This window comes from Poecile atricapillus, chromosome 8 (assembly GCF_030490865.1).
Source record: "Poecile atricapillus isolate bPoeAtr1 chromosome 8, bPoeAtr1.hap1, whole genome shotgun sequence".
Classification (NCBI taxonomy): domain Eukaryota; kingdom Metazoa; phylum Chordata; class Aves; order Passeriformes; family Paridae; genus Poecile; species Poecile atricapillus.
In genome coordinates this window covers 12,809,441-12,832,526 of record NC_081256.1, presented here as the reverse complement: position 1 = coordinate 12,832,526, position 23,086 = coordinate 12,809,441, and the positions used below count along the sequence as shown (strand labels likewise).

Below are 23,086 nucleotides of genomic sequence, written 5' to 3'. Positions count from 1 at the left end.
AAGCCACCTTACATTCAATGAACTCAATAAAAGCCTATCACAGAATCAGAGGCAAACATAAAGAACATTTCTTACCCTCTGGAGCAGCTTGTCTCTATAGTGTTCAACCTGTTCCTGAAAACTCTGGCCTGGCTTCTTGGGTCTTTTTCCAGACTCTAACTCATCCTGAAACTTCATCACCTTAAGCTGTGAAAATAATACTGACCATTAGATTATTTGGCTTATTATTATCCAGTTAGGCAGGTGGCTGAAAATGAAATTTCCATGATATATAGTCTGTGTTCTTCATTCCTTCTATACAAGCTTGTGCGCAGAGATACTACATTTATTTAAACTGGATCAAAGTAACAAAACCACACACTCATCTGCAGGCACCTGCAGTTGTTTACAGACATGGTGAGAACTAAAAATAGAGGGAATTTTTTTCTGTTATGCTACTAAATTCTGTGCCCATCATTAGTACACCGCACCCTTGTATTTCTTGGGTCATCTGGGTTTTTTTTTTTTTGTTTCAAAATGAAATAATTTACTGCAGGTGTCAATATATTCTTTAAACTTCTCTTGTGTACTTCAAAGTTTCCATTGGAAACTGCCTTTTTTTCCATTTAACCCTGAATGTTAAAATCAAATGACTGACATAATTAGGACATAAAACAATGCACCTCCTCTTCAGGGTTGTTTGCACAGAGTGGCTGATTTGAAAGAACTGATTTTTACTAACATAATACTTTTTCATGTGCTAACAAGCTTAGCAACCAAATTCAGTTCCCAAGTGCTGCTAAATGTAAAACTAAATTTGCTGCAGTATCTCCAACAGAGTCACAAAGTTAAGCAAATGTCCGAATTTCTCCATGTGTTGTTTTTCTTTGTGGGTTATTTTTTTTGTTTGGGTTTTTTGGTTTGGTTTTGTTTTGTTTTGTTTTTGGTCTAGATGAACTAAAACCTTCTCCAAGTTGATTCACATCATGAAACTTCACTCACATCTCTTATTTATCATTTGTCAATTCTTTATTCCTAGTAACATGTCCTTGTACAAACAATTGTTCCTTTTTTTTGGAGGAGGTGTCTCTTTTTTGGAGAAGGAGGGAAGAGCCTGGTAGTAATTCAGGTTTTGTTTGTCAGCCATCTTCCAAATGTTCATGCTCTGACCCTCCTGGCACATCCTGTTTCAAGACTGACATTCTATATATGAGTGGATTTTTTCAGTGCTTGAGCTTTTATTTCTAGCAAACACAAAGTTATTTTCTATTTGAAAGTATTTCATTCTTCCACACTGAAAACACACAAAGGAAAAGACTTTGCAACTGTGTCCATTCTGATTATCTGAAAGGATTCTTATTCTCCAGGTCCTCAATTCCCTAATATGAAGTAGTCACAAAATCAAACTACACGTTTTTTCTTCCCCCTCAAAAATCAAGCAGACTGGATCTAATCAACCTTTCCAGTTACTGACAGAAATGAAAAGTATCACAAAAACAAATTAATCATAAGTATGCTAAGAAACATAAAACCCAAGCAAGGATAACGCTATTTTGAACAAGATCCCCTTTCCCTTCAATTACAGAGCTTATGCCAACACTGCATTTTTTATTTTAGTCTCTAATATATGGGAACAACATGCTTTGGGGGAAAAAAGAACTAAAACAAAATTTCTAAAAAACCACTGTTATCTCATACCACAGTTTTCTGTCAGCTGTTCTGCTTTCCTCCCTCACTTACAGAGCCTGCTCTACCTGCAGTTGAGCATTTTTTCTGACAATTCAGCCAATGGAAAACTGTCATCATCATTTGTCACATACCATCTTCTATAAAGGCATGCTTTTCTTCCCTCACTTTAAAAGCAGAGTTTCAAAGGCAGAAATACCTTTCAGAACCATATACTCAGTGTCACTGTGTATCACCTGTTCTGTTACAAAATCCAGATAGCCTTCCCTACCATCACATAAATTCCAAGGTCAGCAGCTGCTCAGCACCATCAGTACCAAAGAGGAGTACAGAGGAGACAGCTGATCCAGGAAGCCTCTTGGGCTGTCATGGCATGAAGATGCCCATAAGACTTTAACTTTGTTTTCCCAACTAAATAACCCATGTAATTTAAAAAACAAAACCAAAACAAAACAAAACCCTAAACCAACAAAAGTCCACAAAAACCCTCCATATCCTCGTAAGATGTGTCTCTTTACATTTTTAGCCAACAAAGCTGTGACAATCTCTATTTAACCATATTTTGAAAGCAAGGAAGCCCAAGTCTCTAGCCCAAAGTAATCTGAGATGAAAATAAACTAGGAATCCAAACAACAGGCTTCACCTGACTTAATAAGCTAAATGGATGCAAAAAAATGCTGACACGCATGGCATGTGTTCCATGGGCATACAACCCAGTGCTGGCAGGAAGTTTAAATGGCAAGAGGAATTATTTGCATGTAGCTTCTCCAGAAACTGTGGGTGGAGTGGGGGGATGAAGATGGTCACTAGCAGGTGCCTTGAAAGGAGAGAAAATAGGAAAGGCTACATTGTGGTAACATCTCACTCAACACCTCCCCAGACTCCAGCTATGGCAGGATCATAGGGTTTCCTGGGACAGCTGTGGTCTTTTACAGACCACCCAGAGATGGATTTCTCCTCCACACAATTGCTGTATCTTCCTTTGAACCCATGCAAACTGACTCCTTTTAAAAGATGCTGTGGGCAGAGGAAATGAGTACATCCCCTGGGAAGGTGACTAAGTGTTACAAAGTGCTGAGATGGTATCAACAGCTCACTACAGAAAGATCAGGCTCTTCCATCCACTCCTGCGCTCCAAGCACAGGCTCCCCCTTCCACCCTTCCCTTGCACCAACTGCAGTGTTTGGCTGAGCCTTCCACAGTCCAGAAGCTCACCCTCTTCCCCAGTTCAATTTTCCTTCCCTTAGTGAGAATGTATTGGGTCAAGGGAAAATCAGCAAGTGTCAAAGCTCACAGGATCAGGATGTTTCCTCACCCAGCAGAAGTGAGCAGTTAATCAGATCAGCTCACCCTACACCTTCATGTATACAAGCTTTTGCTATCATCCATCACCACTGTACCTGTGTTTTATAAGAAAGTTCCAAAGGCCACAAAAGAATTCTCTAAAAAACTTGACCACTTAGAATTACTGTTTGAACTAAGATGCTTGGTTATATCCCTTCACCATTTCACTGCTCACTGTACACTGGCCATAGTGAACACTCTTCTCACAATCTCTCCATGCAGAGTACAGGATACTCATATCCCTATCATACAGTTAAAGATACTCTCCCACCCAGGAGAAAAAGATTTTTAATACTTGGGCTTGAATCTGCTTAAGCATCTAATTGATAAATTCTGTAAGCAGTTCACTTTATAAACCTGCACTGAGAATGAACTAATATATCCTCATTGCAATGGTTATTCCTTAACCATTCTTGTTCAACAGACAAGAACTGGTAAGCCTGTTCATTTTCAGGAAAACATCAACTTTTATGTGGACTATCCCCAAAGTCAGTAATATGCATAATAAAATGGAAGAGGAAAACGTTTCAAATCCCTGTGCCAAAATTTTGCAATACTAATTCCTTAGACAGAGCAGCCTCCCAGAGCAGAGTTCCCAGTTCAGAGACCGCAATGCAGAAGTGTCAGATATCACTGGAGTGGCTGTGAGTGATCCCTACTTAATGCTCCACTGCAGGATCCCATTTCTCACTAAGGACGAGCTCTTTCCCATGAGCTCAAGACAAACAGTCCACAGCATACCTCTTGTCTGCTGGTTCTCATCTGGAGACTTCCTCCCCCTCTCCATCTGAGGAGTGTTTCAAGGGTTCAGCCTTAGCTAGAAGCTGAGACCTTGATGACAGCCCACTCAGAAAGCAAACAAGCCAAAGGAATGGGCACCTTTTGCTACCATGGCTCAGGGACATCAGGCTGCTACAAATGAAAGTTCTGCTTTTTCCATTTAGATACCAACAGGTGTGCTGTCAGTAGCCTCCCTCACTTAAAACTGATCAGCTTCCAAAAACTGTCCTTTGTTTTCTAATCTTCTGCTGATATTGAGTCCATGCACAGGGTCTTCAGTGCAAAAAGGCTTTTTCACAAGAGGTTACTCCAGTTACACAGCCTCAACTGTGTGAGAGTGGCCACGTTCACACATAATTAATTTGAGATAAATTAGCTGCATGCTACTTATTAGGATGAACTAGGTAGCTAATCACTACACATTTGATGAAAGATAGGAATTTCTGCTTGGTAAACAATGTAAGCACTCCAGCATAGACTGGTTAGAGACAGGACAGACATCCAGCCAGACCATAGCGTTTTGGTTTTGTTTAGAACAGTCTTGCTCCAACAATGGCTGTCCCAAGCCCTAGATTTTACCAGAAGCAGAGCAAAATATTTCTTTGAAAGCTTGATTTTTCCAGGAAATCTGAGGAATAGGATTTCTGCAGCTACGATATTATCAACAACAGATGACAGATACACTGACGTACACATGTGAAATATTTCTGCCATGGAGCCCTCTGGCACCCTCCATCACATTCACAGGTTGCCAAGTGTCTTGGAGCAAAGCAATTCCTTGCTTTTGGCTTCATGTAAAATAGAAATAGTCAAAAACTTAAAATAGACCAGAATCTTCTGAGTAGTCATCACCTTCAAAGAAACAATTGCTATAAACAGCAAAACTATTAGTTAAGCAAAATCCAATTTGTCTCATCTGTTGTTATTATTAAGCCACAAATCAGTAAGGTATTTAATAGGGCATTTTGCACTACCCTCAAATGAGCCAGCTACAGAAACCTACACAGACTGCAAATACCAAAGGGTTATATTTTATTCTAGTGATGATTACACATAGCTCCTGTGACCTGACAAACAAATACTCAAAAGTTGAGTATTCTGCACACTAAGCACCCTAATCCAGAGAAAGGAATAATGGAAAACTGTATTGAGCTTTTTAATACCTCTCCTCTGTGATATCCAGGAAAATCAGTTTTGCTCTTGGTAAAAAATAAATTGGACTTTCAATACCTTGAGGGGGCAGGGAGGTACTGACAGAGCACAGCCCCAGGGTGGTGTAACAGGATCCAACCCTGCCCCTCCTGCAGCTGGGGGTATCAGCAGAAAGGCTCAGCAGGAACTGTCCACACCACTGGTCTCCTACTTCAGTCAAACTCTGCTTTCAGGTCTCAGGTGACCAACATAAAAGTGAGTAAAGCCAGCTACTAAAAAGGACTAAAATCCTGTATAACATTTTGGAAGCATTGATATGTCTGCATTCGTGATGAGCCTGCCTCATGCTGCAGATGAAGCCTGTGCTGTGCTTTGTTGTTTGGAGTATGATTATCAAAATTTGTGCAGCAAGGTGGAGGCAGAAGTAAGATACCCTAAAGAAAGGTCCAAAGAGGACTATGCTGCTTCATTTTGTCTTTGAGTTTATCTACACTCTAAGGCAATACACTTAATGAACAATTTAAATAATAAAATTCCCATTTTTCTACCACTTCATAGCACTAAAGTCTCTTTATAAACAGGAATATACCTTTCTTTTAGATGTCCCAGGGGGAAGAAAGACACACAACCGCCATAAAGACCACTCTGAAATCTGAGTTATAATATAAAGCAAAGTGCCAGTCTTTTCACACTTAAAAAAAGAGTTAAGAAATCACTGTTCTTCAGTGAAAAAAGCTCTGGTCCTGCTCTGTTCTGGTCCTGCTAAGTTCTGAAAATAACTCACACTTCAGAAGGATTAACAGGGTCATGAGGGAAGAAAACAAAAGGTTACTAACTTGCCTCCTCTGATGGCACCAGTCTGATGGCTGAGGCCAAAGTTTGTTTCTTAATTCACTTTCTCCTTCCAGCTAACAAGCTTAATTTACTAACTGTGCCAAGAGAAAGAATTGTTGCATTATTAACGAATTTTTAAAAAATGCATGAAAAAATGTTTCTCAGTTTCCCTGGCAGTCACTGTGTAGACCGCATAGCTAGAGAATTAGGTTTCACCAATTTTTTTGCCAAATTTTTTACACAACATTTTTTTACAATGCATATTAGATGGCCTAATTGTTAAAAGCTGGTAATTAGTTGTTGTTTTCCTCAGCTCCTTTCCTCAAATTTAATAATGGATGTGGGTTTTGGCAGGGATTGGGTACATACTAAGAAGAAACCATGAGTGTGAATGCTTTGAAGTAGCACAGGAAGTACTTTCCTGTCAATGACAAACTTGAGGAAAATTTTAAGTACTCCTACATAATGTCTGAAATGTTCTCAAAAGAAAAAAAAAAATTCTCCTCTTCTGGCAATTCTAAAAGTCTGAAACCAAAACGGTAATTTACTTACCAAAAGGAATTAAATGCAAACATGCACTTGAAAACCTCAAATATTCACAACCCAAAACTTCTACTGACAGTATACATTGATGAAAGAATTTAAAACACTTGTGCAGTGTAAAACTGACAATGGTTAAAGCAAATCACTGCCTAATCTGCCTCCACAACTGCCAAGATAACATCTGTAAAACAGATACTCGATCTGAAAGGAGCTCTTTCCATAACTGCTACAATCAATGTTATACAGCAACATGAAAACTAGTTTCACTTGTACTTTCATTAGTCCACCATGATGTATTTTCTACAAAAACACTGCCACCATGAGTCAGGTCAGAAATAAATCCCATTCAGCTTCTCACACTCAGAATTTATTCACTTAATATGGCTGTGTATCATGAACTTTCAAACTGCTGTGCAAAGCAAGAGATTTCTAAGTGCTTAGTGAGAGTCTATTAATTTCAATAAAATCTGAATAGTTAAAAGGAGGCATATATAAGAGAAACAACATTTGTGACATTTTAAAATATTATGGACTGAACATCTTGGAAGAATATTACGGGGCTTTGCTAATGTCTGATTTTAACTAACTAGCACAGTATACAGGTAGGCAGCCACAATTCGACCTTCAAAACATTACCCAGGTCATTTGGAGATGCTTACAACTGCAATAAGCATTTAGCAACTTCTTAATATCATTTTAGTGCACTGAACAGAAGCTACAAGAATTCTGGTATTCAGTGTCCCCTGGGTTTGAATACTGAATACAAGCCAGGAAGTCACATACTATTTTAAACCTGATTTTACATGGCAGTGTATGTCAGAAAGACTTCACCGCTACACAAAGCTTGTGTTAAATTCCAGTCTAGTTCCCTTCTCAGTCAAGCAGAAGCTCAGAAGCCAGAACAAAGCCTTAACAACCTCTGCTGATCAAGCTTAACACTTACACTAACACCTGTGCTTGGAGAAAGGAGAGAAGAACCAGGGAGCCAGCCCTATGAACTGCAGGTAGTGCTTCAATTAAAATACCTCCAGTTCCAGACTACGTGGGTTAGCTGTGTCTACTTCTTTGTTTGATGGCTGAGACAGTGGAAAGAGACACTATTAAATGCAATAAAATACAGACACTTCAAGGCAAGAAACAGAGAAAACAAGAAAGGTAGAGGACTAAGACCACATCCAAAAGATAATCCCAGAAGTTAATTTGCCAAGGGGAGGAAAGTGTAAGGGCACCAAAGCGGTCTAACGCTACAGTGGTACTGAAACAGAACACTGAAAAGGAACAGTTGTTCTCAACATGCAATATGCCTTGACTCCATTTTTAATTTTTTCTTCTGTTATTTTAAATGTCAAAACCAGACAAAGTAAGGGTGTGAACAAATAAACCTTTACAAAAATACACTGGACTACAACAAAAACCCACTACATAATAAGACTGTAATTATTTCAGAAAAAGTAACTCTCAATCATATGTAGAGAACTCAGGGTGGGCTGAGGACAGGAAAGCTACAGAAGGGTGGCACAAAACACCCCATGCTCACCTCTATCTCTCGGAGTTTGGCACGCTTTTCTTCACTCATTTCTGAATATTTGACTGATGACTTGGATTCAGGCATTTCCTCTTTAATAGGATTGGAATACATGTGTTGTTCTTCTGACTTAGAACTCTGCGTGTCTTCCTCATCTTCACTTTCTTCTTCTTGACTTTACAGAAAACATACGGAATTAACTAAGATGTCACAGATATCTTAAGCATATATTAAATGTACTATTTCTCTTACTTAGTTTCTATGATTAGTTACTAGTTTTGAAATCCGTAAAGTTAGAATACATATCTACCTCAGCTACAAAAGGAAACCCATTCCCTCAGCAGAACCTCAAAGTGCTGTAATGTTGCTTTTCAGGTATATTAAGTTTAATAGAAGAACAGTATTTGCTACTTTTGCTTTTGGGAGATAAACCTGAGAGATGGCAGGTACCCAAAATTATATTCCCAAGCTGGCCACTAGAGTGCTGCAGGACTTCATGCAATGCAGGAAGTATTCACAGCATTAACTAACAGATGCTCTCAGCTGCCTGAACAGCAAAGAGAAAGACAACTCAAAACCAACTTCTGCTGGCATGGAGCCCATCAACATCCAATGAAACACCTCAGAACGTGACTCACTGTGCTTGTCTCAGCAGCAGAATCACAGGTTTAGATTCATTCATATATACCTGATAGCAAGATTTCCATACTACCTTAGCTCTTACTATTTGATGCTGAATTCTCAAATCAGCATAAATTCAATTACAGTTAACAACTCTACCAAAAGATGTGATTTATCACATTAGAAAAAAATCATGGGGGCTGAAAGCATGCTGCACTAAAAACCTGAGTTTTCTGTTTTCTTATTTTCCTACTTTGAAAATTGCATTTTTGTTCTTCTCATGTAATAACATATCCATCTTATAAGGAGCTCCAAACACACTCAACTTTAGATATATAAAGTAAGTATGTTTTCATGAGAATGAAATAGTATTTACTTTTGAATTTCTTCCTCCTCAGATTCTTCATGTTGGTCAAAAAGCTCCCACTTAGAAGTAGTAACAGCTAGAAGAGACAGTAGGATAATTTTAACAACAAAAAAAAACCTACCACTTAATCTGAAAATTAGTATTTGTAATATAATTATAGTAAGATATATACAGTATATAACATATAACAAGAATTGATGGTAAATAAGAAATGTGGTAAAATTTACCAGCATCTAGCACTTAATACAGACTCTCTATTTCACAGGAATATTCAAACCAGCCCATTATCAGAATATTTACTATTCACAGAGCTATTCACTCACATTGCATATCACATTGCAATAAATCCTTCAAAAGCAGACAAGTATTTGTCAGTTTAAAATATTATCTTTCAAACCAAGATTTTAAAAGATTGCCAGCTACATACCCAGAATTTTATTTTTTTTTTTGGTTTCCAGTATTTATGCTTAATAAACTGGAAATTACTTTTAAGGGTTGATAGATTATTAAAGCAGAATAACTGTAACAGAATACACTATTTTCCTTTTTGGTTAAAAATTCAGTGAACAAGTTACAACAGAAAATCCTACTATGTTACAACATGAATCTTATTAGCATTTTAGCACAGATCAGCTGAAAATAATCATTACGTAAGTGACATTATGCTTTCAGTTTACTTCAGAAAAGATACTTTCAGAACTAACCTTGAGCTTCCAGTTCCGATTCATCCACTGCTTCCCACTTCGAAGGGGCAACTTTAAATATAGGCTCATTCTTCTTTGAGTCTTCAGTTGTATCCACTGGTGGAGAGAGAGACACAGAAAAATAACTTAAAAAGCTCTTCAGAAGTTGAAACTGAAAAGTACTACAATAACAGTCAGAATTAAATAATGAAACAGATTGTATAATCTTAGTGTTTGCAAAGTAAAGAAACCAAGGTTTAGATCCTGACATGCGTAACATCAGAAGACACCTCCTGGGCTTCTGAAGCAATTACTATCTAAAGATAGTAGAGCATATTGAAATTAATCAACCTTTTACAAAGCTATATGTCAGATCAATTCTAGGCTGAATTTCTAAAAACTACGCAGAAAGATAAGATCAAAGACAGAAGATTCAATTTGGAAGCTGAAACATTTCATACAAGGAACGCCATCAAGATCATCATCCAGTGATTTAATTGGGACTCCATCCAGATCATCAATAGGAGCAGTATCAATTGGAATTCCATCCACATCTTCCAGTGGAGCACCATCGAGCTCTTCTTCAATGGGAGCACCATCAAGATCATCCGGTACTTCCTGAAAGCAAAAAATATGTCATTATTTCAAGTACAAATCAACATTGCTTTTCTTTACTTCTCCAATTATCAAATAATTTCTTTTTTAAAAAGCACTTTTATAAATATCAAAACCTCCAAAAAATCTGCTTCAACAATTTTTGCTAACAAGTACAGTTGCTTATTGTAGGGAAAATAGCAGTAACTTCATGTAAAAAAATTTATAGGCAAGAATTTGGAATTTTTACACAATGTACTGGAAGCTTTCCAATACTTGTATTAAAAAGAAGAGCTATTAAGTTGAGGTTTAGCTCAAAATCAGTCAATTAGAGTCAGATAAATCATACTTCCTTGATATGAAAGCTACCCCAAGACCAGTAAAATGAACAACTGACAAAAATGGATATTTAGCAGGAGCACCAATTTAAGGAACACGCAAATTATAAATACAGCTGTGTATTCCAACTTTTTAGGTACGGGCATTGTCCTTCATACGTGTGTGTTCACCCTGCTCTTCAACTCTGAGGGATCTGCTTTAGTTAAATTATACTGCGGGCCTCTCTCTCACTGCTCTGAAAGGCATCTTTCCACACAGCTACAATGCCTGAAACTCCACTCAGAATTCAGACAGGCATTACAGAGTATTTCCAGCACAAAGGAAATACCTGTCCTTCTGCACTAGTCTTTCCTCTGAAACACACAATATAACGCCACCACAGCACCTAATCTACTATCAAGAAACACATGGACAGAATAAACAGTATTTGCTTTTGAAAATATGTTACACCTCTACTTAGGAGCAAGGACTTGGAAGGTTTATTCACCCTAAAAGGGAGAGCAAAATAATCAGTGCGAGCCCTATTTTATATTAACGTGTTTTTCCCTGCCATCTATGAGCATCGCTCCTGAGGTCACCTACCTCTGTTTCTTTATCTTCCATGATATTTACAAGCCCCAAGAAAATATTCTGCAGTTTGATCAGAAATGGTTCTGGATAGATTGCCCAGTCTTCCCATGCTCGGAAGCATGTCATCACCCGTTGCTAGAAGCAAGAGGAAAAAATAACTGCTAAAACATTTGTATTGAGAAATTTTATGTGATGGGAAATAGACCACAGAGAACTACTACTGTAGACAACTGTTCTTAAGTAGTTCCATACTGAAGTATATTACAATGATACCGTCGCTGGGCAAGACTAGTAATTTTATGAAAATACATTTTAAGAATTCTCATTTGGATTTCATTTTCCCTTTAAATTCCTGTTACATTATCTATTTTGGCTGTTGCCAGCTCTATCCTGACAGTAAATTTCATTCTGTCCCGATGTTCAAAGCAGGTGCCTCTCTACCAAAACTAAGAGAAAATATCTGTTTGTAAAATAAAATAACTAAAATTCACATTGGCTTACACATATTATTGAACTGAAATTGTGTTCCTACTCTCATTTTGCTCAGCCTGGAGAAGTGAAGGCTCTGGGGAGACCTTAAGAGCCACTTCCAGCACCCAAAGGGGCTAAAAGAAATCTGAAGAAGGATTTCTTACAAGGGCAGGTAGTGAGAGGAGAAGGGGGGAATGGCTTTAAACAGAAAGGTCTGTTTAGATTAGCTACTGCCAAGAAATTCTTCAGTGTGAAGGTGCTGAGGCAATGGCACAGGATGCCCAGAGAAGCTGTGGCTGCCCCAGCGCTGGAAGCGTTCAAGGCCAGGCTGGATGGAGTTTTGAGCAACCTGGTGTAGTAAAAGGTGTCTCTGCCCATGGCAGGGGGCTGGAACAGACGATCTTTTAAAGTCCCTTCCAAACCAAATAATTTTATCATTTTTCTTGTTAAAAAGCATATTTGAAACATGTGTTTCAGTTCAAGTTGACACACTTAATGTAACTGAAGATGTAGATACATTAAAAAATCTGCCTCTCTTTATCATACAATTTAACAAAGTTTCAAAATAGCAGATAACTAAAATTGATTCTCAATTTAGAGCAATTGAGAGCAGAAGGAGGACAACCAGGATGAAGATCTTAATGCAGATTAACTACTCTGTAAGCTTTGTATTTAAAGTTTCTGACTGAAAAAGAAAAGGAAATATTAAGTGCAGAGGCATCACAGAAACAGAAGGAAAGGGGCTGAGCATGAGAAGCAGAGCGCATTTGACCTCAAAAAACACTCTCAAGTACCCATTGTCAGATTATCAGAACTCTAAAATAAAGCCTGACACAAAAAAAAACATTTAGAAGCAACTTTATGCTGTCCTGCCCAAGGAGCTTCTTTCCCACACTGAGCACAGTGTGGTTTTTCCCACACAAGTCCACTTCTGAAATTGAAATACAGGTGGCCCAAGAACAGTAAGAATGCTAGAAGGCCTTGTTTGCAATTCAAGTAATAGACAGATATCCTCTCAACTCCACAACTGTACATCTACTGGTACACTTAAGCTGGCAGATGCTCATTTCCTTCCTTAATTTCAAGACTACCCTTGCAAAAGAGAAAACTTCTTAAAAACTTATTATTTTTAAAGCCTAAATAGGGACCTTGATGGCTAAGCCATCTATCATAGTATGCAATCTCTTGTGCAGGAACATCTATTTATGTGACTTCTATGTCATGTAAATAACAATGAAATACATACCTTGAAATTTTCAGACTGTAAATGGCCTTGTATTGTACGGTAAGTAGCATTGAGATCAGAGAATATCTGACATAATTTTGTTTCAAAACTAGAATTAAACATATACATTTCTTTAGTTAAACTTTGTAATATATGTTTTCTGGACATACATAATTCATGAAAATACCTGGGACACAGGACTCAAAAGCACAAGGTTCTGATCCTTATAGTAGCCATGAACTGAACTATAAAGCAAATATGATTACTATATATTAAATCACCTTGGACAACAACAGAACTGTGAAGGGAGATCTTCACATCTGCTGCAGTCTCTTTATACACCCTGGAAAGATTGGAGGACGATAAAAGGAGTTTTACAACCTTAAACAGAATGAAAGAATTGTCTCAAAATTCAATCTGTATTTTAAAAAAATTCTTAATTGTATTCTAATTTATTCAGTGAGGCCCTCAATGAAAGCACAGTGAGCAACAGCTGCCCAGCTTCCCTTGAGCTTCTCACAATGTGCAAAAAATAAACCAGCACAACACAGACACATTGCAACAAGAAACATCAACTGCAATCACTAGTTTTGTAACATGCTGAGTATTTCCCACCATGCTGCCCTAACATTAGAGAGACTCCAGGAACTAGACACAAACATTTAATATGACAAAGATTCTGTCCCTTGGACATTCTTCCTAAATTCTGCTCAGCACCTTACAAATAAAGTATGTAATATCCCCTTATGCCTTATCCAAAGTTTATGGAAAATTACACCCCCCATATTTTAATAAAAATAAGTATGTTTCCAAAATTTACTTCTTTGCTTGAACTACCTGCTATACCATATCCTGAATTTTATCTACAGGCTCTTTCTGTCAAGAAGACATGAGGTATTCTCACCTTTATGGACTTTCATGCAAGTGGTCCCTTGCATAGGGCACATACATTTTTTGCATTACCAACATGCTACATCTTACACATTTTCATGCAAGCAGATATAAATACCATCAGTCCGTAATAGGAGTAGCACAAAAAAGTCTGAATTTCCTACAACCACATTTATCCAGAGATGTACATACAAAGACAAACAGAAGAGGTTTTTTAACTGCCAATCACCTAAAATATTATACTTACAATTTTCTATAGTAGGAAGCATTGGCAACTTTAGCTGAAGAGTTGTATAACACATCCGACACTAGATACAATCTTGCAATCTACAATAAAAAACAGCCAAATTAAGATAACTCCAATTTAAATTCTCCTGAAAATGAAGGTATTTTCACAGAAAGACTACAAGACAGTTTAAACTATCTGGAAGTACCTAATTAGAATTGAGTGTAGCACAACTATATTATTAATAAACATGTTAAGAGGCAATTAGCCCCCTGTTATGCTGCAGGGTACTAACTACTGTAACATATTACCACAGCATTACAAAGGAGAACCATGGCATTCTCATTTTAATTGCCCCGTTTTAACAGATCATTTCACTATTTTAAACTTATTATTTTATATTATTTACAAGCAACTTCAGAAAGAATAAAACATATTCTTATAAATAAATATATATTCAAATAAATAAATATAAAAAAAAAGAGACCATACTTAAATTCAAGTCCACCTTTTAGTACAAAACCTCAACACTGCCTGGAACTTACAAAATAATGCTTGTAAATCATATGCACATGCTGCAAAGTGAGCTCTTCCCCCAAAATACAAGACTATAGAAAATCGCCACACCTTCTTAGGAAGAGGAGTCTTGAGGATAGATAATGACTCCGTAATGCAGTCCACAATTTCTTCAGCAGCTTCCGCATTATTTAGACAGAAAACCATTGCGTCACCAATATCATTCTTCCGAGGTGTTAATCCACGTAGAATTTCCTCTAGTTTGTCCCTCTGTCTGAAATACCAGGAATTTTAATACTTTCAATATGAAATGAAAAGTACTTTTGTGAATTTCCACTTAACAATGTTTTTTTGTTTTTCCATCTTTAGGAGAAAAGCAATTTTCAATATTTTTATATTCTTTTGCCTGAGTTCTTTCAGTGATTCATGAATTTATGTGTCCATATTACATAAAGTGCAAAAAATTCTCACTCAAGTCTTGATTACATACAGAAATCAAGAAAAATAGCTGAAAAATACCTAATCAAGCACATCAGTATCCCTAATAAAGCTATTTTTCTGGATTTAGTTTAGGCCTAAACCAAATGGATAAATCTAAAGCATGCAAGTCATTTCTGCCACAGAATAACACTAGATTCAGAAAGTTAGTAAATAAACAATTACTTCACATTTTTCCTGACCTGCATACACAGAGAACATTTTTTAAAGAATCTCTTTTTGAACCTTTCCAAAAGAAGGTGTAAGAAACAAACTGCGTATTAAAACCCACAGAAGCATGACTGGTGTGGTAACTATGATGAGAAGAATAAAACAAGCAAAAAAATTCCATATGTTAGTTAGTACAGCAGCAAAATTAGGAAAAGAAGGTCTCCATTTCCACTACCATAGCAATTCCCAGTACACTGACACTTCACAGCAAAGAACTCTGATGATCTCTCTCTTCCTGTTTATGAACAACTGCTCCCAATTTTAATTTCTGATGAACAGCATAAGTAAGTTTAATACTACAGCAACAGTTTAGTTCCTGAGGTCACAACAATGTTGAGAAATATGCTACATATCCTCAGCTACAGACAGCAGCAGAAAATGGGGAAAAACTCTCATCTTCCTAATCCCTTTCAAATTAAGGGTTAATAACAATTGGAATGTAAGGTTCAGTGATGACAAGAAGGTATTTAGCAAAAAGTATGATCAGAAGCACTTTGGTTAAGAGACACTCAGGCATGCACATAATACTATGACAAGTATGACAGCTTTCAGGATGACACAGTAGAACTACAAAAACACAACGGGCAAACCCAGGCAGCTATCAAAGCAGCACCATCACTCAGTGGTGGTACATACTCTTCCTTAAGTGCACCCTTCTTGTTCGGCTCCTCCACAAATGCTTCTGTTTCTTGCTCTTCTGACATCCCATGCAAGTATGGATTCAATGGTGGTGGCCTCCAGAAGGATCCATTTTTGAACATACGGAAATCTTCTGTCCTCCATTTGGTTGGAGCATCCCCCTACCAAAGAAAACAGAAGTATTTTTATTTTGGTGTTATTTTACTTCACTATGCTTGAAGCTATGAATTATCACTAAAATCCTACTTGCCTGAAGAATTGAATAAAGCTTCCATCTATAATATACATGGGCTGGAGTCTGGTTTTCAAATAAAAACCTAAACCAAAGAGCAAAGAAAAGACACAAAACATATTATAAATCTTGAACTGACATAAATTTAAAAGAAGCAATAAAAAAACAAACAAACAAACCCTGTTCAGAATCCCATCTCAGTTGCAGAGTGAACACAAGGAGCTAAAATCACATACACCCACAGCACAGCCAAGCAGAACATGTGCAACTGCTCCACACAGCCATACACACACAAGCACACACACACACACACATGCAATCTGCAGAGAGCGGAGCTCCCCAAAAGCACAGCAATGCTCAGAACTCAAGAGAAGAACAAACAAGGTCAGAAAGAACTGTGCAACCTCACAGCAAAGCAGAAGAATCAGTGCAAAGAATCACTACAGGAGCAACTGCAAGCTCAGCACAAGTGATGCAGGAGTTTGCAGCTGCAAAGTGAAGTGACTCATCAAAAAAATGAATGACCTTAAGTATTCCACCAGTAAATTATCTGGCAGAACACTGGCAACATTTGACGGAGGATGTGGGAGACAAGCAGACCATTTTTAATGGCCAGGATATTTTGACCTGCGTATTTTCTCACTTTGCATATAAAAATCATAATGAAGCACTTCAAACTTACTGCAAATAAAACACTGCTAAAAGCTCATTTAGCACCTCCCTGAAAGCCTTTTTTCTGAGACTGCATTTCACAAGAAGTTTGGAGACCGGTCCTTTTTTATTCTATTAATGGCAAGCACCGGAAATTCTCAAAACTTCCCTACGTCAGCTAAAGTTTAATTCTATTTTAATTGACATAGAAGAAAAATTACTCCCAGCTCTTGCTAAAGGTTAGAAACTAGGCTCCAGGAAGAGTGGACTTCACATTGAGTTTGTCTATTTGGGGAAGGAGGGGGATTTTTTTCTTTTTTTAAAATGTATGCTATTGCTTCCACTGATTGTGAAACCCTCTGAAGAGTATGTGTTTAATGTTATTTATTTAAATATATAGAAATGTATTACATTTTGTATGTGTGTACTATTTTACTTATTTATATGCACACATTAGTAACAACTGGAATAAAAATGTGTTCTTCCTTATAAAAGGATAGTACAGCCATAGGTGCAATTTGTATAGTTTACATCTGCACATAAAGATATATACAGAAAAAGCCAGTCTTATTAGTATTTGAAGAATGCAGAATATTAGTAACAGTGAAAATAGCTAGTGTTATTTGCAAGTGAAACAATGGAATAAGCACCTGAACATTGGGTTGTTGATTTCTCGGTTCATGATCATGGCTTCGAACATGGGCCCTTCCCGAACCACAAACTCTATCATTCGATGTATCAAAGCGAGCAAATTCCTACAACAATAACACAGTTAAAGAAAAATTGATTCAGACCTAACACTATATAAAACTACACTCCACCTAAGATACTACAACTGTGCAGGAGATTATTATGCTGTATTGTTAAGAAATCTGCATAAAAGATAAGGCAACATAGAACATATTATAGCTTTGCATCACAGACACGGGCATTCTAAAAATCAAACCATGCCTAGCAGTGGAGTAAGAATTTAAGAAACCTTCCTGAATTTCCATGGCTTAGCCTACAACCATGTCTTTCTTAGCAGAAGCCCAATACACAAGTATGGGCACTTGAACACCGAAGTACAATTAGCTATCAAAAACTAAGCCCTCATCTACATTGTCTAGGGTAAGACTGAAGTGTTAGCTGAAGTTCTACAGGAGAACAAGTGGCTGAATATTTTGCTCAAAATAAAACACACATACTTCTGAATATTCAATAGAATCAGTATTCAGTTTTCAAACTATTCAAGTATGAAAGGAAAAGCAAATAGCCTTCTTGACGCCAAACAGGGAGATGTATGTATTAAATTTAGATCATCTCTTTTTGGTCAAGACTCAACTGTTGGCATAGAACAAAACTGTCCATTCTTTTGTGTCATACCATCCCATGTTCCCTCCCTCATACACCCAAGAGAATTAAATCACCATTAAAATAAAATAAAAATCTGTATCACTTCATTCAGCGCCAGGCAAGAAGTGGATGTGAAGTGCGCATTTTTCAATGCAGAGTCGCTTCTAAGCATGCTAACAGGAGACAGTCATAAAAGCTTTATCAAAAATAGTGATAGCCAGTTTCCACCCCTCTGGGTTTTATGGAAACAGGGTCCTGAATTTTTAAAATAGATTAACAACATATAGCAAAAGCTTCACAGCACGTGTCCTTTGAATGTGATGCAAGCCAAAAAAATTACAGATTTTTACATTTTTGAATTTATTTTCTTGGATGCAACAAATGGATATTGGTTCTTTACATGTAATTCATTAGATTTCCATACTGCACTTTTTTAATGACTTTAATTCCATAATTACTACACTGTAAAGTTGCAGAATTTTCTATTACTTCTAAGCAATGAGGTGACTGCTTTCTCCCATGAGTACTCCAAATTCTGCCACAGATATAATGCACTAGATTAAAAAAAAAATAACTTAAAAACATAGTAATTGAATATCCCTGCCATCTGGAAGTGTTCTTTTGAACCATCTAGCATTGAATCTACATTTGCCTCAAATATTACACAAATAAAATCAAACTGCTACCACTTCAATTCTCCTGTCTGCTTTTTATAATCCCAGAAACATTGCAAAGAGGACATAGTTGCAACAATTCTGTAGCCATTTTATTTACAGCAGTGTTCTGAAAGTCTAAACAGCCATACTCTTTTTGTTATATGAACTGTATTGGAAAACATCAGCAAGAAAGAAATCTACAATTAGCTTCCAAGCCTCTGAGCTATTATCAGCATTTGTTTATTTTAAGGCAAATCCAGTGTGATCACTTCTGACTTCCTGCAAATTATCACTGGTTTTCATCTAATTTTTCTTTCATCAAGTCAAATCAAGTTGTGTAAGAGCAGCTTATGCTTGAACAAGAACATCTGCTTTGTGAAGACCTCCGATGTATGAAAATAGATTCGGCTCATCCTATTTCTGAAAGAGGTTGTTACAGGCATTTTGGTATGTAAGATGGGACTATCTGGAAGTGAATTTCTCAGAAAAAACTATTGATTATACATATTCAAGGTTTGCTGTTTACTAAGTAAGAGATGTTAAAAATGGAATTGAAAATTTTTAAAGGAGAATAATTAAATGTATTATCCCACTGAAGGCAGTCAAAATTTTTGCATGATTGCATGCACTGAGTAATGCATGGTCTTAGCAATTGTCATTGGCAACTTCCAAAATCATCAGGAAAAGAATCATTAGAAGTGTTTTCAAATACAATTCATTTAACATGAGTTCTTATCATACAGGCTTTTAAAATGCTACAGTAAATAAAATGGACATGGAAAAATAAAACTTTTTCTCTGACAGCTACTCTGTGAGCACTGTACAGTTTTACAAGTACTTGTTCTACTACTCAATGTTTCTCAAATCAAGACTCCTCCTGGTCGCCCCCATTATTCAAGTCTACCCAACAAAAACTGTACTGTCCTAAAATTCCATCAAAAATACAGTACATTGGAGCATGTACTGACAAGTTTGTTAATGCACTATAACCAGCTTCACAAATCTCCTTCTGCCCCCTCCCCCCACGTAAAAAAAAAGAAAAAAGGGACTTTGTGACAATTAAGACAGTGTAGTAAAAAAACTATAGTGCATCATTTTAAAATGTCATTTAGCTTAAGTTGGCCAACAAAAAAAGGTTTTTCAGTTATAATAAAACCACATTTATTGGAGCCGATCGTACCAATGTCTGGTCAAAAACTGTATACTTTCCCAATCCATCCCATGATGTTTTCCTGGTCCCCCGCTGCCGCAGACAGTTCAGCTGGTGTTGCTCACCAAGGCCAATGTCAAAGAGAATTTGGTAATCTTTTGTGCTTCTTTACTTTTAAAACAGTGTTGTGTTCCTATGTTTGGGAAAAGGCTTTAGCTTAACTGAGCAAGAGTACACCTAGACTAGCGTGAAGGCAGGAACAGTGATGGGGACCAAAATGGAAAAATATCCTTGCAATAATACAAAAGTATCTTTTTCAGTGACAAAAATTATTAACTGCTGCATTTAGAGAATTAGCAGAAATCAAAAGTGATTTTCAACTGAACTGGTTATAGAATGTACAAATAAAAAGAAAAGGGCGGGGGGGGGATAAAGAAAAGGAAAAAAAAAAACACCTCACAACTACACCCCAGTACTCAAAGGTTTATGTCAGGACTTGCGCTGCATCTGTAAGACAATACTTCACCCTAGTGTTCACTCATAAAATTATCCTGCATCTACCTCTAGTGCTCAAATTAAATGCAAAAGATAATTACTTAAGTTTACCCTCACTTAAAAAAAAAGAGTTAATAAGACAAGAATAGTTAGACTGCAAACCACACACATTTCTTTTTAAGAATTAAAATAACCATTGCTCAGTCAAGCCATTACCTTTTCCACAACATCACCATTTTTCTTTAAAATTCCGAAGGGGAAATTTTCTATATTTAGATCAGTAATAATAAAGAAAAACATGTACCTTTCTGTTGGGATAACCACTTTGACTATGGCTTGCGACAGAGTCTGTATATGAAGTCACATCAGATAATAAACATAGAATATGTGAGTATTGTTAACAAGTAACAAGCAAAAATATACATATGCAATGAAAATACTACACATCTATCACAAACTTTGCAGGCAATCACTGCTGTGAAGTTATAACTAAGCAATTACACAAAATTCAAATGGTTGTGTCAGTGAACCATGAAGGTTCACTAATTTCAAAGTATCAGAACATTCCTGTCAGAATGTACATTGAGGCACTGAATAGGAACTATGCTGAATATATAAGAAAGGAGTTCTTAAGTTTATGAAAAGATTCTAAGCTATTTGACTTGGATCACGTTGGTATTACTTTATTCCCAAGTCTTACAAAAAACAGCCCTGACATTTAAGTGTCATTCAAAGAATCAATAAATTCTTACAAATGTAAATCAAGTTGGTTTGTGATTTCAAGATACTTACCCTTTTATCAGCTAATATTCCACAAAAAGAAATGTTTGAAAACTGACTCCATAAGTAGCATAAAATACTTACTCAATGTCCAGATTAATTACCTTCTACACAAAATACATCAACTCTTCTAGGGTAAAAATAATGCTACCCAAATTAAAATGTAGGATTTTCTATAAGGAAAACAATTTAGATACTGCAATTTGGCAGCCAAGAAAAGAGGGGGACGTAGGAGAAAAAAATCCAGGGAGCCTGGAGGGGGAAAATGATAGCCAGATTTTAAGCACTAAATTAACAAGAGCCAATATACTGTACCCTAACACAGACATGAAACAGAGCTTCATGAATTAAGTAGGTTCCCTTGGGCTACAGCAGGGAGCCAAAGAATTTGCAAACTAAGGGCTGCCAAAGTCAGCCTGAACAATGCGAATCTATGAAGCCATTGAAATACTGTCACAGATGTAGTATTTAACAATGAGATACGGCCCAGGGTACTGTAAGTTACCTTCTCAAAATCTTCCTTGTTTTTTGGTGGTGGTAACATTGGAGCATTAGGGTTCTTCAATCTCTCCCTAGGCTGGGCATTGAAGGGCAGTCCTGACGGGGGCGGTGGCAGGGTGTGCTCCATCATGGAAGGCGGAATGTAGATTGGATGTGGTGGTATAGGTACAGCTTTGCCCCAGCCCAGCTTCATTTCAAACGACATAATCATCTTGCCTGAAAAAGTGAAAGAAAGCAAGCCTCCATTACCACAATGCTATAAATTGGTTCTGCATCACTTGAGATTTCTCCTTGTTAAGTGCAACACTTAGGTTTGCCTGCCACCATTTACCCTTTGCCTACATTGTTGATTACTGTTATTATATCTATCAGACTACAACACAGGCAAATGGAGGTCTATTACACAAAATCTTCTAATAGTCTTCCCCCAATGTCTTTTTTCAGGACACTGCAGTAAACAATTACTATTGTTTGACAACATTCAGTTGTCAGTAGAACAGTCAAGTGTAAACTGAAATCACTGCCAGCCTGGTATCTACTGGAGTTACAAAATACATCTCACTTGTCTGATAAAACAACCTGAAAATGCGCTTACAGTCTGCAAAGATAATTACAGCCCTGAACCGAGAAATCTGTTTACCATTTAAATTCTTCAATGCTCTTTCAGCATCTCTCCTGTTCATAAAGGCAACAAAGCCACAATTTCTTTCTCTTGCTCTTTCTTCATCAGTTCTTGGCCACATAATTTTAACACTCGCTAACGGTCCAAAGCGGCCAAATTCTTGACATAACATCTCTTCATTCATCTAGATGAAAAAGAGGTAAAAATTAACATTTTGCCACTGTATTTCTGTGACAGTTGTTTGTATTATTGACCAATTGCCAAAATTTTAATTTTTTTAGTTTCTTGAAAAACACCACTTAATTGATAGCCCTCCCCAATGCAATGTACTGCAGAAACAAGAATCTAAAAAACTGCACTTTTAACTGAACACACTCAAATTTTTAAGATATGATCCACCTTGCTTAGAGGTATCAATGGAAAAATAATTTTAACTGGGCTGAGATTGGTAGTCTAAACCTTAACTTTTCAGCATTATGTACAGAGCATTTACTCCAATTAATATTGCAAAAAAAATCATCTGGACCCAAACATGCCAACACCGCACTCCCTGGCTCCAAACTCACCTGAGGATTGATGTTTCCCAGATACAAATTTGTTGTGCTTGGATCTCCAACATCATGTGACCCTGGTGCATAATCATCCAGTACTAAAATAAAGGAAAAAAAAAAAAAACAAAAAAAAGTCATAATCCCTGCTATGCATTCACGTGACAAAATTACATTGAGTAAGAAAAGAATCTGTATTACCACCAGATGATCTGTTTCTTCTTGAAGGAGCATCCACTGAATACAGAGAAGAAAAATATGTACAGTTTAGTCTACAAATCTCGTAGCCCAGGCTAACATAAAAAATAACATCTACTTACTCGAACGCCGCTGCCCATCTGAATCAGACTGGGGTGGTTCAAAACGACTCAATCTACCTTTTGTTTTGTGCCTTTCATCACGCTCCTCTTGGATTCTACAAAG

General features: G+C 37.0%; 1 protein-coding gene across 5 annotated transcripts in view; it reads right to left on the bottom strand.

The window, feature by feature from the left end:
- The window catches only part of U2SURP (U2 snRNP associated SURP domain containing), a 44,296-nt gene that overhangs the window by 5,130 nt on the left and 16,080 nt on the right, over positions 1-23,086 (bottom strand). For 2 of the 5 annotated variants that reach the window (XM_058844324.1, XM_058844321.1), the window contains exons 7-24: positions 22,984-23,078; positions 22,865-22,900; positions 22,682-22,764; positions 22,134-22,299; positions 21,498-21,709; positions 20,517-20,560; positions 17,227-17,331; positions 15,944-16,010; positions 15,691-15,854; positions 14,458-14,620; positions 13,852-13,931; positions 12,735-12,822; positions 11,030-11,152; positions 9,976-10,132; positions 9,536-9,631; positions 8,841-8,907; positions 7,856-8,018; positions 76-186 (exon numbers count right to left, since the gene is read on the bottom strand). In XM_058844324.1, the coding sequence (XP_058700307.1) occupies positions 76-186; positions 7,856-8,018; positions 8,841-8,907; positions 9,536-9,631; positions 9,976-10,132; positions 11,030-11,152; positions 12,735-12,822; positions 13,852-13,931; positions 14,458-14,620; positions 15,691-15,854; positions 15,944-16,010; positions 17,227-17,331; positions 20,517-20,560; positions 21,498-21,709; positions 22,134-22,299; positions 22,682-22,764; positions 22,865-22,900; positions 22,984-23,078 (2,020 nt within the window). Of the gene's footprint in view, positions 1-75; positions 187-7,855; positions 8,019-8,840; positions 8,908-9,535; positions 9,632-9,975; positions 10,133-11,029; positions 11,153-12,734; positions 12,823-13,851; positions 13,932-14,457; positions 14,621-15,690; positions 15,855-15,943; positions 16,011-17,226; positions 17,332-20,516; positions 20,561-21,497; positions 21,710-22,133; positions 22,300-22,681; positions 22,765-22,864; positions 22,901-22,983; positions 23,079-23,086 lie in introns of those variants that run through there. The other 3 variants (XM_058844323.1, XM_058844325.1, XM_058844326.1) reach the window with 3 other exon arrangements.